The sequence below is a fragment of the Pelodiscus sinensis genome, chromosome 1 (genome assembly GCF_049634645.1).
Source record: "Pelodiscus sinensis isolate JC-2024 chromosome 1, ASM4963464v1, whole genome shotgun sequence".
Taxonomy (NCBI): domain Eukaryota; kingdom Metazoa; phylum Chordata; order Testudines; family Trionychidae; genus Pelodiscus; species Pelodiscus sinensis.
In genome coordinates this window covers 97,476,406-97,490,850 of record NC_134711.1, presented here as the reverse complement: position 1 = coordinate 97,490,850, position 14,445 = coordinate 97,476,406, and the positions used below count along the sequence as shown (strand labels likewise).

At 40.9% G+C, this 14,445-nt stretch overlaps 1 protein-coding gene across 3 annotated transcripts in view; it reads right to left on the bottom strand.

Annotated features, from left to right (window-relative positions):
- APPL2 (adaptor protein, phosphotyrosine interacting with PH domain and leucine zipper 2) overlaps positions 1 to 14,445 on the bottom strand; it is a 62,783-nt gene that overhangs the window by 33,216 nt on the left and 15,122 nt on the right. For all 3 annotated transcript variants that reach the window (XM_075938590.1, XM_075938601.1, XM_075938612.1), the window contains 5 exons: positions 9,505 to 9,564; positions 8,688 to 8,759; positions 4,250 to 4,337; positions 1,361 to 1,402; positions 1,189 to 1,247 (listed from right to left, as the gene is read on the bottom strand). In XM_075938590.1, the coding sequence (XP_075794705.1) occupies positions 1,189 to 1,247; positions 1,361 to 1,402; positions 4,250 to 4,337; positions 8,688 to 8,759; positions 9,505 to 9,564 (321 nt within the window). The remainder of the gene's footprint in view (positions 1 to 1,188; positions 1,248 to 1,360; positions 1,403 to 4,249; positions 4,338 to 8,687; positions 8,760 to 9,504; positions 9,565 to 14,445) is intronic.

Genomic DNA, 14,445 nt, shown 5'->3' with positions numbered 1-14,445 from the left:
ATGTGCATAATTCATAGAACCAATAGTTCTGTGCAAAAGTCACCATCTGCTGCATTTCCAAGCACGTCTGCTACAGGAGCTAAACATTGCATTTTGATCTGCAATGCAGATCCCTTAAATGATCTTCTGATCTCTCTAAAAGTGTCAAGTTCCCATTGTCTCAGTCTTATTTTTTGCACACCCCAGCCTCCCGATGTCCCATTGACATCCCTTTCATGTGCTGTAGATGAAATGAGAATCAAAATCCAGAAACCTGCTGTGTACAATGAAGAGGAGAACGTAGTCCTTTAAGCACAGTAGGCATATGGCAATATTACATCATTTCAAATACCAGCATGCTGCAACAATAATCCTATTGTACAGCTGTGACGCGTTCGATTCCAGAGCCCCTCTTGGGACTGTAACTCAGTGCACCGATCAAGCCACTGAGTCTGCATACCTTCCACCATCCTGTCCTGTTGAGCCAGAAGCTCTAGTCTTTCCCAGCCAAGGCACAAAGGTGGGGTAACAGCACCCCAGCAGAGCCACAGATGCCAGATCAGCTCAGCCTTGGAAGGGCTCAGCTACAGGGCTGTTGACATCATCTAGGAACACAGCCTCCAAAAGGGATCAAACCCTCCAAATAAATCCATCTTACTCTGTATAAAAGATTTACACAGAGAAAGCTCATAAAACTGTTCATCCCCTTTATCAGTGAAAGAGAGAGATGCACAGCTACGGCTCCCCCAGTAACAATTATTTACACTGAGCTTGACAATAAACAAAAGGCTTTTTATTAAGTATTTAAGCGGGTTTTTTATTAAGGATTTAACTGATTGCAAGTGAAAACAGTAAATTACTAAGCCAAAATAAACAAAACATGCCAGCTAACTCAAATACACTAAGAAAAATGGTTTCAAAGTATATTCCTCACCCATGTCCTTATTCACAGCCCTGGGAGCTTTAAACAGCACAATGTGCCTTTCTTGAAGCATGGAAAAAGTTCCTTCAAATTAGGCACATGCTTCAGTGCTCTTCTCAACTGAGAAGTCAATCACTGGGAGCACTGAGCTACTGTGGATTCAATCCACAAAACCTAGATTTTTTACTTTGCAAAGCTGTAGCTGAAAATAAATATGCAGGCACAGCCACTGATTAAAGATTTTCCGTACATTAAGAACCAAACTACAGTATAAGACTTTTTTTTACCTTTTCATTTTCCTTTCTTTTTGGCAATCGGCTATACTTTGCCATGGAGAGATCATGTTCTGGAAAGAAGAAAGATTTTCAGCATCATGGCATAGGTATACACACAACACATCTCCTGTGAGATAATTAATGCATGCATGCCATTAGAAAGAAACAAAAATATGAAACATACCATTGCTAGCAAGGCCAAAAAGATCCTTTAAAGTGCTTACTTCTGAAATAAAAAAAGTCAACACTTCAGAATGCGAGAGCTGTATAAATTGCTTATTCAAGCAGAATCAAAACCTAACTCCCTTTATAGATACTTGAAGGATAGTTACCTAAGTAATTTTACTCCTGCACACAGAAACGTGTAACTTATGTTCATGTCTTGAAAGTAATAAATGAAGAGCAGCTCTTGCAAAATATTTGCAGAGTCGCTGGCATCTCTTATGCCCCGTTTGTTTAATCCATTTATTCGGTTTTATCATCAATTAAATTATAAACACCTCAAGGCTAGGGATGTGAATGGGTAACTGGTTAGCTGGGTACCCAGTATCACCCTTAACCATCACCATAAACAGGTAACCATCACCTCAACGGATGATGCATACCAGGTGATGGTTAACCGGGACCCAGGAGCAGCCTCTTCCCTCCCCCCCCCCAGCCATCGCCCACCATGGGTGGAGAGCTGCTTCAGCCCCGCCGGGCACATCACGCTGCAGGTTGGGGTGAGAGCTGGCCCTGTGGGACTGGCAGAGCCAGCAGCTCCCCATAGCACTGGTAGAGCCAGCAGCCCTCCGAGGGGCCAGGAGCCAGCAGCCCCTGCCCGGGATCCCGCTTAATCGTTTAACCGGTTAACTGATTAAATGGGATTTTACATCCTTACTCAAGGCCAGGACTCTTTGAGTTTACCTAGTGCCTAGCACAAATGAGATCTCAATCCTAACTGGGCCCTGGGGAGCCAACTGCAATATACGTAGTTTCCACCTTCATGCTCTGCTGTGTTTTACATTACTATTCATTTCACAGAGCCACCTCTCCTCCTACTGCAAGGAATACTTCTCTTCCTCCGATGTATCACTAGGTCACATGATGCCCCACTGCCAACCCCTTGCTGGGACCTCAGGAAAGAAAGCATGGAAGGAAGCACCTGTGTAAGCAGGCAAGTAAGTTTTAGGTAAATTTGCTTTACTGCACAAGCCCTGAATATGGAAAAAGATCCTGTATGTACAGGTGTGATTTATACAAGGAACTTGCTTCTTATAAGCATAACAGCTGGCCCAACAATGAACTCCCCCAGCAACTAATGACCATCAGGAATGACTGGTCATCACAAAGCTCACTATCTTGCTCCAAGTGCAAGATGCCTTTCTTTTACCATCCCTTCTCTGTCACAAACATACAGCACTGCACGTGAGTGTGTTTGTAATTAAAACAAGACACTCTGCTGTGCATTCTCCTTCTCCATCTGGGGAGAGGATGAAAACAAATGTGACATATTAATCTTGTGGCTTGATTCATTATTGGAAGGCACGCAGATACTACCATTATGAACATGTTATGAGAGCAGAATAGAAAAATGTTAGCTCTGAGGCTCCAGCCCTGAAAACACGTATGTGTTTAACTGAAATCACACAAGCAAAGGACAAAGATCTTATTTGGACATTATGTGCCCTTGCATTGATTCCTACCACAGAATTATTATAATCAACAGGCATCAGTGATGAGCCCATTGACAATCAAAATCTTAACTGCTCTATAGTGATGTCTGGAAATGAAATGCGCTGAAAACAGCATTTCTCCAAAGCACGTTTTCTTGCAATTGTACTGCAGTTGTTTTCTCTTCCAATAAAACCAGTTTAAACAAATGCAGGCACCTAAATGACGTCTAAGGTGAGCTTGGCATAGGAACTATTTATTATTAAAGTCGAGACAGAATAAATAAATCCTAGGATTCTCTTGCACATGCTGGTTAGAATCTCTCTGAATTTGCACAGCATCCTGCTTTCAAAATTATTACAAAGGTCTGTGCTGTTATTTTGCTTTGTGAACAAGGAACTTCCAATTCTGTGCCAACCTGCCATTTGGTTCTTTCCTTGGGTGAAACAGTGTTACAAGGATGGAGATCCTAAACATGAAAAAACAGTGATAGAAATGTAGCCGTGTTACTCTGGTGTAGCTGAAACAAAATACAGGACAATGTAGCACTTTAAAGATTAACAAGATGGTTTATTAGATGATGAGCTTTCGTGGGCCAAACCCACTTCCTCATATCAAATAGTGGAAGAAAATAGTCACAACCATATATACCAAAGGATACAATTAAAAAAAGTGAACACATATGAAAAGGACAAATCACATTTCAGAACAGAAGGGAGATGCGGGGCGGGGGGGAGGGGGGAAGGAAGGTAAATGCCTGTGAGTTAATGATATTAGAGGTGGGGAAGGGTAGATGTCTGTGAGTTAATGGTATTAGAGGTGATAATTGGGGAAGCTATCTTTGTAATGGGTAAGGTAGTTGGGGTCTTTGTTCAGCCCCCTGCGGAGAGTGTCGAATTTTAGCATGAATGCCAGTTCAGAGGATTCCCTTTCACCTGAATTCCCTTTCACCTGAATTCCCTTTCTTTAAAGTGCTACATAGTCCTGTATTTTGTTTCATGAAAAAAACAGGTGTGCTTTGTAATCAGAAAAATTCTTCCTATGTTTTTCAAACCCAGGGTTCTCACAATAAGGTTCATCATTTCAGATATTCACAAGCCAGGTGCACCGCTGCATTCCTCCAGCTTTATGTCAAGTGTAATACCACTAAATTCAAGTCACATTGATATAACAATAGATCACACATTGGAGAATAAGGCCTGGTATTTTAAAAGAGGTACTGTGTGTGCTGGACTTCTCACAATAATGTCTGATAAAACATGTTCAGTCTAGCAGCAAGAAGAAAATATCAGATTTTTCTTACAATTAATATAAAAACAAATTTCTTAATGACAAATTGATCAATAATCAACCCCTTTCTATGAAATAAGTCAGGCATCAAAAGCCATTGGGTAGCCATTTGGAATCTAATCAAACTTACCTGTAAGATCTTTTTCTCGAAACTGTATGATCGGGAGAACCATTGTGTCTGCAAGTTCTTTTGCCAGCTCACAATGGAGAATGTTAAGCTGAAAGGGAAAGAAATTATCTAAAACATTGCATTGTGCATGGAGTACTACAGACACACGGTCATCAGCCTGTGAGCCATGTGTGTCTGTCCGCAGCATAGTTGTAGCCCTGGCAGCCCCAGGATATGAGAGAGGCTAGGTGGGGAGGTGACTAAATTTTATTATTATTATTATTATTATTATAATAACTACACTGCATATAAAAATGGAAAACAAATTCAGACATCTGAAATGGAAACCCCACAGTATGAAGAAAAAGGAAACAAAATGTAACAGCGATATCTATTTCCAGAGCAAACACAAGAAACAAAATATCATCCCCAGATGTCTCATTTTCTATACCCTTCTGACTAGGGAGGATAGACAGCATGTAATTGAATAGTCGTGTAACCTTATGACATTTTAGTAGTTACACAACTATTGGATAGTATGCTCCTGGCCCCACTCCTGGAGAGCCCCCACCTACCCCACACTGCTGCCTCTGTATCAGAGGCAGCAGCACAAGGCAGCGGCAGCAGTCCCAGGCAGCGGCAGCAGCAGCAGCCCCTGTCGACAGGGGAACGAGCTCCCCATGGACAGAGGCTACGCTGGCATCCATGGAACAGCCTTGACCACGGTGAGCCTGGGCAAGCTTGATACAGAGGCAGTAAGGTAGGGGAGAGTATATGTAGTTAACAAGATTAACCAATAAGCCCAGACTTATCAGTTAATCATGTAGTCATCTACACGTTAACATCCCTATCTCTGACCACTACATATAACTGCAAAATATGCTGAACAGCTTGGCAGAGACTTCAGAGAAATGGAAAAACCATTTACTGTACCTCACATGCCCCAAAAAGGACCACCTCAAATGAGAAATAATCACATGATCCCAAACACTGGAGTTAAAAAACAACAGGGAAAGTTACCTGGAAATCATGCAAGAAATCCAAAACAACTACCAAAAAAGCCTGATAACTACCCAACACAACAACAAAAAAATTGAACCAGCTATACATACTTCACAAGCCACAGAACACTCTCTCTGGGAGAAACATGTCAAAAGTGTCCACTACATGGACTATTCCTCACTGGAGCTGCATTAACTGTACTTTAATGGATTGAACTTCTGCCCCACCACAGAACCTGACACAATACTAACATAAGGAAAAGAAGAAGAATTCATCCACCTGTCTCTACCTCAAAGCTTTCACCAGAATGGCGACATCACTCACAATTACCACATCCCACAACTGAAGTTGGTCCAATAGAAGGTGTTATCTCAGCCCTGTTATCCTCTCCATGCATATTTCAAGTATTTGTGTTTACATTTCTCTTAGGATTTAAAAATTCCTCAGGGAACCAGTTATTGGGCCAAATAATGCCAGATTTGGTGGTTGCATGGTATTTCTGATCCCAGATAGTAGGAAAAACTCCAAAAAACCAGTTGTCATTATTAGTCATCATCATCACCATCAATAGTAACACTAATGTAGTAGCTTTGACCTATATCCCTGTTACCCGTGGTATTAAAAAAAATCCCACCACCAAACAAACAAATACCAAGCTATTAGACTTTACTCAAATACCACTTGGTTTGAAGCATTTTTCTCTGGAAACTGAATGCACAGCACTACTGAATACAATGCAAAATCAGCTGTCACTGACTGTACTAGGAACTGTATCAGATGTGTAGTCAGCAACAGTTCTAACAGCCTCAACAAAAATTATAGTGGTCACTGTACTATAGTTCCCTGGGACCCTTTGCTCAAGGAGAGGCTTTGAAGCAAAAAGATTACCTCCACAATATTTACCATGTAAATACTGGTTTCACACTTGGATGACTCCTAGCCTAGTACACCCATGCTGTCCAAACAAAAAGAAAAGCTTCCTTGAACCTTAACTCAGTTCACTTATTCTCAATTTTCAAACTAAATTTTAAACCACTGTTCTTTATGCATGTAATGTTTCAATTATTAAAATTTCACATTTTATCAGTATTTTCTTATTTATTTTGGTTTATTTTTCTCCTTTATTGGTGCGATGGAGGGGAGGGAAATAGATTAAGGCCAATTTTAAAAAAACAAAACCGAAACATCAAGTTTGACTCCTAAAAGTCACATTTAGGCACCTAGTGATTTTTATAAGTGCTGAGCTCTTATAAGTGAGGGCAATGGATCTTGATACACTCTTGATTCATGCAACTGTCTCCACTGAAGGCAATGGGAGTTTTGCCTGAGTGCAAACCACAAGATCAGGCAGAGTGGAATTTAATCACTAATGAAATGAGCACTGATTCTATACAATGTCCTTTCCCTGCCCCCCCCCCCCCCCCCCCCACAATTATTTGGAAAGAAGTGGAGGGGGAAGGCTGACTCCCAATGAGACGCAACAACGTTGGGCAGATGGTGTAATACAATGGTCTTCAAACTTTGGGTCGCAGCTCCTCCAGTTGAAGGAAGCTGCTAGTGAGTCATGTGACACTTTATTTACCCAAGCATCCACAGGCATGGCCATTTGCAGCTTCTATTAGCTGTGGTTTGTCATTCTTGGCCAAGGAGAGCTGCAGAATGGCCATGCCTGCAGATACTCAGTGCCTGGAGAGAACAAAAGTATTTTCTGTAGCCTGATTTAAACCAACCATCATACTATCAAACACCTGTTGAATCCCACAGCACAAAATTCTGTTATCTTGTGGTGACTATTTGAAACTTCATTCACTGTTGCTTGTGCTTGTCCCTTTCTCTGGAAAATGTGGGCACTGCAGAGTTTAATGCTTAATACTGTAAAAGCCTTTTGTATCAGAAGGAGGAGATCATAAACTAGCCCAATCCAGTTGATACTTGACCCATTTCAGAGTCTCCCCTAATTCCCCTCCAGTTTGCACAGCTTTGCATGGAGGACAGTACATGGGAGGGTCTCAAAGAGGTTGAATGGCCCAGATTCACAAAGACCAGGACTTTCAGTGGAAGTTATGAGCCTGAATACCTTTGTGGATTTGAGCCAATACTCCCAGCACTGCCTTAGGGTGTGTCTAGACTATTGAGTTTTGTCGACAAAAGTGGACTTTTGTCAACAAAACTATACCTGCGTCTACACTACCGCTGAGTTCCGTCGACATAACGTCGACAGGACTCAGCAGTTTTGTCGACGCTGGTAAACCTCATTTTACGAGGCATAACACCTTCTGTCGACAGAAGGTGTTATTGCCTGTAGGGTTGCGTCTAGACTACAGGGTTTTGTCGACAAAGCAGCTTGCTTTGTTGACAGAACTGAATGTGTCTAGACGCTCTATGTCGACAGAAGTTTTGTCGACAGTAAAACTTCCGTCGACAAAACCCTGTAGTCTAGACGTACCCTAAGTAACACAAACACAGATGGGCCTGGGGTGCAGAGCTGGGGCTCTATACTCCTCTCTAGAGAACATTCCAGTAGCAGCCGTTCTGCCCGTCTCTTACCTGGTATAGGCTAACTCTCAGACTGAAGAATGAAAGTTAGCGTACTTGTTAAGGAAACATAGGTGTTGTTAAAATGGACCTGAATAACATGTAGAAGGCAGGCCTTAAAATAATGAGTTATAAGGCCAAAAGGAGTGGAGTAGGGAGGATGCCTGGTTCAAAGAATAACTAATGAAACAAGAAGAACCTTCTGAAAGGAAGGCCTGACTGATAGTGGTGACTGCAGTCAATAAGAGAAAAAGACTTTCTCTTAAAAGGAGCCAATAGATCTTCCCACCCCATCGACCAGCATTATGTGCAATGAAAAAGCTGTCAGTCAGCAGGAAGGAGGGGAGGAGATAAGAAGGAATGGCCTAAGGAAGAAAGGAGTTTGTACATTTTATCGGGATTTATCTGCAAATATGGGTGAACTGTCTCCATTTATTTTAGCTGAAGTCAGTAATTGGCAATGGCATCACTTGTTTGTTAAAGGGTATAAAAAGTAAACTCTTAAATGGTTCATTGCTAATACCTGCTTGACCACATTGGAGCCACTAATATGGGCTGAGCACTGTTTGAAAGTATCTTGATCAAATTCTTATAAATGTTTTGTTACTGTTTGGCTGTAGTAAATTGCTTATTATTTAAGCTTTTTAGGCATGTTTAGAGCAATTGTATATGTACTACTTGGCTTTTGGATTCAATACAGGAATGTATGGTTAAATTAGTATTTGGTGGTTTCCCTTATGAATATTTTCAAATATTATTAGTAATTCCAACACAAGGGCTATACAAAGGGAACAGGGATTATTATTCCTTCCTCTCAATGACATGGTTGCACAAAGGCCAGGGACCATCTAGCCTTTAGTAGAGGTCTGAGGCAAATGAAGAAAAACAACATGATGAAATTATTATAGGCCATTTAAATTACCTCATCCACTACTTTTGAAAAGTAATGAAGGGTGGATATCACTTCTTCATCTCCTTTACCCAGGGCAAAATTCTGAAAATAAAAATATACATGGACACTAAGTCAACAAGATCATTATGCAGACACTATGAATCTTACTACATATATATATACAAATAATATACTAAAGGTCGAACTCTCAAGTCTGGCACTCTCTGGTCCAGCAACATCCGTGGTCCAGCATGACTTTAGTTAGCTGGATAGCCACTTATCATGGGTGTGGCCAAGTTTCCCCACAGTACCTCAATGTTTGGTTACAGCCATTTCAGTGTTCTGTGCTGTTACTTAGCTCTAATTTACCCCTAAATGTCTTCTAAGAGCCCAGCAAGCAGTAGAAGTGTTGGCAATGCTGCTAGACAATATTGACCTCTTGTGTTTTGGCAAATTCTCTGATTCAGAACTGGTCAGGTCCTGAGGGTGCTGGACAAGAGAGGTTCAACCCGTAATTATTCATACATGCCTTTATATTTGAATTTCCTTACCTAAAGGAACAACATCAGATTTATTTAAAAGGAATGATCATATCAAGAACAGGCTGCTCTGCATTATCATGAATTTACTAATGCAAACATTTTGGATAGAATTTTCAAAAGGGCTCAGTGCTGCTCCCATTGAAGACAACAGACGATTTTCCCCAATGGCTTCAGTGGAAGTCGAGTTAGGCCACTGATGAGCCATTCTGAAAATCCTACCCACTGAATAGATTTTTCATATGTACCATATAATCAGCTAAATGTTGAGAGAGAGTTACCCTTGCAGAAACATCACTAGCCATTACCTGCTTTTCATATGCAAGAAGCTGCTTGGAAAGTTGCTGTGTGGCTAGACGCATTTCATTCTAGAAAACAAAAAGGGCAGTTTAGTGGAACTAACAAATATATTTAGGGTTACTGTTGTTACTAATTTATTACTGATTGGTAGTGCTTAGAGGCCACAAACAGGATGGGAATATACTCAGACTGCAAGTGATTTCCAAGTCTACAGGCACATGTCTCTACTTCGATTTAAAAAAATCCAGTTTTAGAACTGGGTCAGACAGCGCAGATGTCTGGGTTCGGAGGCCCTATCACCTATAGTGTCTCAGAGCTCAGGCTCCAGCCTGAGCCCAAACATCTACACTGCAATTAGATAGCCACGCAGCTTGGATCCTGCAAGCAGCGGAGGTGTGCCATGTGGCTCTGATTCCGCAATTACTCAAGCACATACTTAACTCTGTGTTTACATGAGAAATCTCAAAGCACTACACCAATGGACAGGACCCACAGCCAGTTGGTGTGAATGAGGCTTAGTCTGCACTCAATTTTGGTATCACTTTGACCAAAAGTATGATTTTTTTTCCCACTGAAATAATTAGGGATGCGAATGGTTAACTGGTAAGCATCACTCTTAATAGGTGATGCTTACTCGCTACAGTTAACCAGGGAGAGCTGGAGCAGCACCTTGGGGCCTGCTGCATGAGGCGGGGGTACTCCAGCCCGGCCAGAGCAGCCCCCACCAGTCCCTCATTTAATTGGTTAACTGGTTAAACACAATGTTTAACCGGTTAACTAATTAAATGGGATTTTACATCCCTAGAAATCATTACATTGGCACAGCCTCTAGCATGGGCAGTTATATCAGTTTAAATATGCCTTTTACTAATACAACTTACTTGCCTAAATTCACTGGAATAAGTAGCGACAATATACAGGTTATACACATATCACTGCTTCCACCCAAGGGGTTGAACTGGTATCACTATATACAGGCTTAAAACTGTGGCAACTGTACCAAACTGCATGCAGAGCAATGCTCAGAGCAATCCCAAAAGGGCAGTGGAACTATTAATATGTGTAAACTTAATTACTCGCATGAATAATAGATGGGTTGCGAGTCTGGGCCCAACTTCAAAAATAAAAAAAGTATAAGTGTTTTGCTGACACATGGCTAGGCTGGGAATAACTCTGACCATGTACACGGAAAAGGTCACAAATTATGCCTTCCCAGAGAGTGCACTTAACATTAAAGAAATCACAAGTTACACCTTCCCACTTGCAATCTGCAGTCCAGAGGAGGATCCAATTAATGGGAAAGAACTAGGAAAGAAAAATGAGAAGGTTGGAAAAGCAGCACTAGAACAGGTCAAATCAATGTAAGCCAAAGAGGGGAACTTGTTTAGGCACTGGCCAGTCTGAAGCACCACCATTATTTCGGTACTGCTAGCAATTTATGATCTGCAGTGCTCCTGTTGCAGACTGAAGCCAGACACTTTTGCACCACAACCTCAAGGATTTCTCACCAATACTCCTCCTCACTCACAGAAACTATGTATGTCTTTAGGTTGCAAACCCTGTTTCTCATGTGTTTGTACAGCACCCAGCTCTATAGGTTCCCAATTCCAATTGGGGCCTTTGAGAGTTACCAGAATATAAATACTTATTGCTAATAACCATAATATAGAAGTTTAGCTGAAAGCCACTCTAGCATCAGGGCTGTTCTCACAGAGATCTTAACTACAAATAGCATTTAAATGGTACTGCAAAAACAATATAAAGCTCCCTCAATCTCATGTTACTCGCAGCATCAACAGGTAAATGTGAGCATGAAACACCCTCACACTATTTGCCCTCAGGGTTCTCCTTTTGGTATTGGAAACCTAGTGATGGGGGAAGGCAGAAGAGGAAGCAAGTTCAGTGAAAGCAGTAGAGTTAATCTACATATCTGTGTAAACGAGAGCAGAATTTCTCCTGAGATATGTAAGAGAGAGACTGAAGATTCCAATCGCAGAAGCTTTATCACTAGCCATATAGGCCTGGTTTGTTTTGCTGCCATAAAACTGGTGTAACACACTGGGGAATTGGGTCCTATGTATTTGCCCTTGCTAGGTCCCTCCTTTCTCCAAGTATCAGTCCTCTGAATTATTTCTTTTTTAGATTCAGATTTATTATAAACAATGGGGGAGGGAGCGAAACAAACTAATCTGTGCAAGTCAGAGCAGCCTCTAAGCTTCTAACTTGCACCAATGGGCAATAGCTAGTGTAGACACACCTATTCCCTGACAGCTTTTTCTGTTCTTCTGTACATGCATATCTTGGTGTAGGACAGAATCTGAGTGAAAGACTCTAAAAATAGCTTTTACATGGACCCCTGTAGTATCTTAACTCTTCTGCAGAGCCACTCTTTGCAGGGCAGGAAGAGAGGTGAAGTCATGGTCAGCCATCGGAAAAGAAAACAAAGGCCAAATTCTGTCTGAGGAGGGTATCTATAAACTTAAACAACAAAAGATCTGGTAGCACTTTATAGACTAACAAAACATGCACATGGTATCATGAGCTTTCGTGGGCACAGCCCACTTCTTCAGATGACCTGAGTTAACGATGTGAATGTGAAGTTGGCTCTCCTAGTTCTGGCCCCTTAGAATATAATGAAGATGGTTTTTCACAGGTCCTAAGTGATTAGAGCAATGAAGGCAGAGAGGTGTTCTTCTGGGGCATAAACAAGGCTCACAGAGCGTGGTACCCAAGTTTGACTACCATTGCCTGGTCAGTTTTATACAGGTCCCATAGGGAGTATTCATACTCTCGAAAGAAATAGAAAGAACAGGTGGAGTGAACTAAAATTTACCCTAGGGGACAGCAAGCACGAGGCCTCCACACACTGAAATTCCATTGAAGCCAGCAGATAGTGTTTTCAATGGTGCATAAGCCTTAGGGTTGGTTGTGTGCACTAATGTGAGCATCAACCTGTCAGATTACAGAGAATACTTCTACAGCTTTGGCGCTGTACATGTGAATCCAATTAGGACTGCTAGTGTTTAGTTTCCACACACATGTGCATGCATCCCTATAGCTGACAGACTGTGGCCCTATTCTGGGTATACAATTTTAATTATGACATTTCCAACAAAGAAACAGAAAACATTAGTACACAAATCAAGTTAATCAGACAGGTATAAATGCCATCATATTATCAAGGGATAAGAAGCAGGCAAAACACTTTATGTGGTAATATTGCTTAGTTAAAAATACTTTATTTGGGCAACTTCAGCATAATCCTCCTCCAATTTGTTCTCAGTCAAGTTTCTCTCTGGCACTGCCTTGTGTACCCTTCCTCTCTCACTACCATTATTAAGCTGAAAGGTTTAAATGTTGTTGTTTGCATTGTCTGTATTTACAGACCCACGAAACCCCTGGAATCCATTTTAGCAGTTATTAATTTGATTCCATATATGTCTCCCTAGAATACACAAACATGCATTGCTATTATGCTGAACTGGCTAAAAATAACATGGCAAGCAAGTTGAACAGCAAACGCTATTTGTGTATAAATGTATACACAAATACCGCATACATGGCGCAAAGCAAAATAAAGATTATAAAATTCTGTCTAACTGTTCAAATTAATTTCTGTCACAATACCACACAACTCCTTCTGAAATTTCAGAGTTAATCAAACACTTCTGTAGTAGGCAAGCCAGTAAAGACTGATTACTGACTAGAAAACATTCTGAAAGCCTGAGCAGCCTGATAAATCTAAGTGAAGGCAAAATTAATTTTCTTTAGTGCTATACACACAAAGCACATGTATTTTCATTAGCTGATTTTATAGAGGAGGGGAGAACAATCCCCAGGGAAATCATGAACAAATGTTTATTGGGAGAAAGGAAGGTCTGGACAGAAGTGAGTACTAATTAAGCAGTGATGATAATGCATGGATTATTTCATTTAGTTTTGAGCTCAGCTAGCAAGCACTCAGAGCTGTACTGGAAAAATCTTATCAAAGATCTACCAGCATCACATTACATGGATGTGATAAAGACGACAATGCTATGCATCTGAATTCTCTTTACCATGCATACATGAAAAAGGGACTGTCCTATGAGTGGTTTCAACACTTCAGTCAACTTTGCACCTAATTCCAGTTGCATTCAAGTCAATGGCAAATTTCCCATCCATTAATTTTCAGATCTGAACTTCCCAAAGTGTCAGAGTGTTCATATCTGGGCTTCTGATGTGAGTCTAATTTTTATTATTGTCTGACATACTGATGCAAGAATAGGTTCTTCCTCCTTCCAGTTTTTACTGAAAACTCAAAAGCATTCATTCACATGTGATTTGTGAGCTAGACTCCATCATTTCTGAGCACCTTTTCTTTCTAAATGAGTTATGTGGTAAAAACATCAGTCAGATTTAATTAAAATGGGTATTAACCCTAATTATTCAATAGTGGATAATTATATATAATTATCTACATGATTCCAGATAAAAATGCCTATGAAGGATTTAACCAAGCTATACAATTAGCTTTAAAGGCATGGAGGCATCTCATCTTGTCTAGCCCCAGCATGATGAATCTTTCAGTAAAGCTACTTTTTGAGCTTAAGGACAGAATTTTCAAAACAGTAATGCAAAAAACTACTTTGCATATCAATGGCAGATACAAGGGGGGAAATAGAGACATACACAACCTGTACGCACAACGATGTGCAATAACGTTCTAACTGGTATGCTTTTGTCATACTTAATTGTTCACAGATTGGGAGAGGAAGGACTGCGGTGTGTGTGTCCACAAGGATTTTCCTTCTTCTGGGATCATGGAAAGTATCCAACATTAAAGCCAGGCTCAGTTCAAAATCAATTTGAGGCTCGTATTTTGCCCAGCTTTTATCGCCTCTTTCTGAAGCACTAAGCTGTCTGGCAGTCAGGAAAATGCTACTCTTGTAATGATACAACATTGCAGG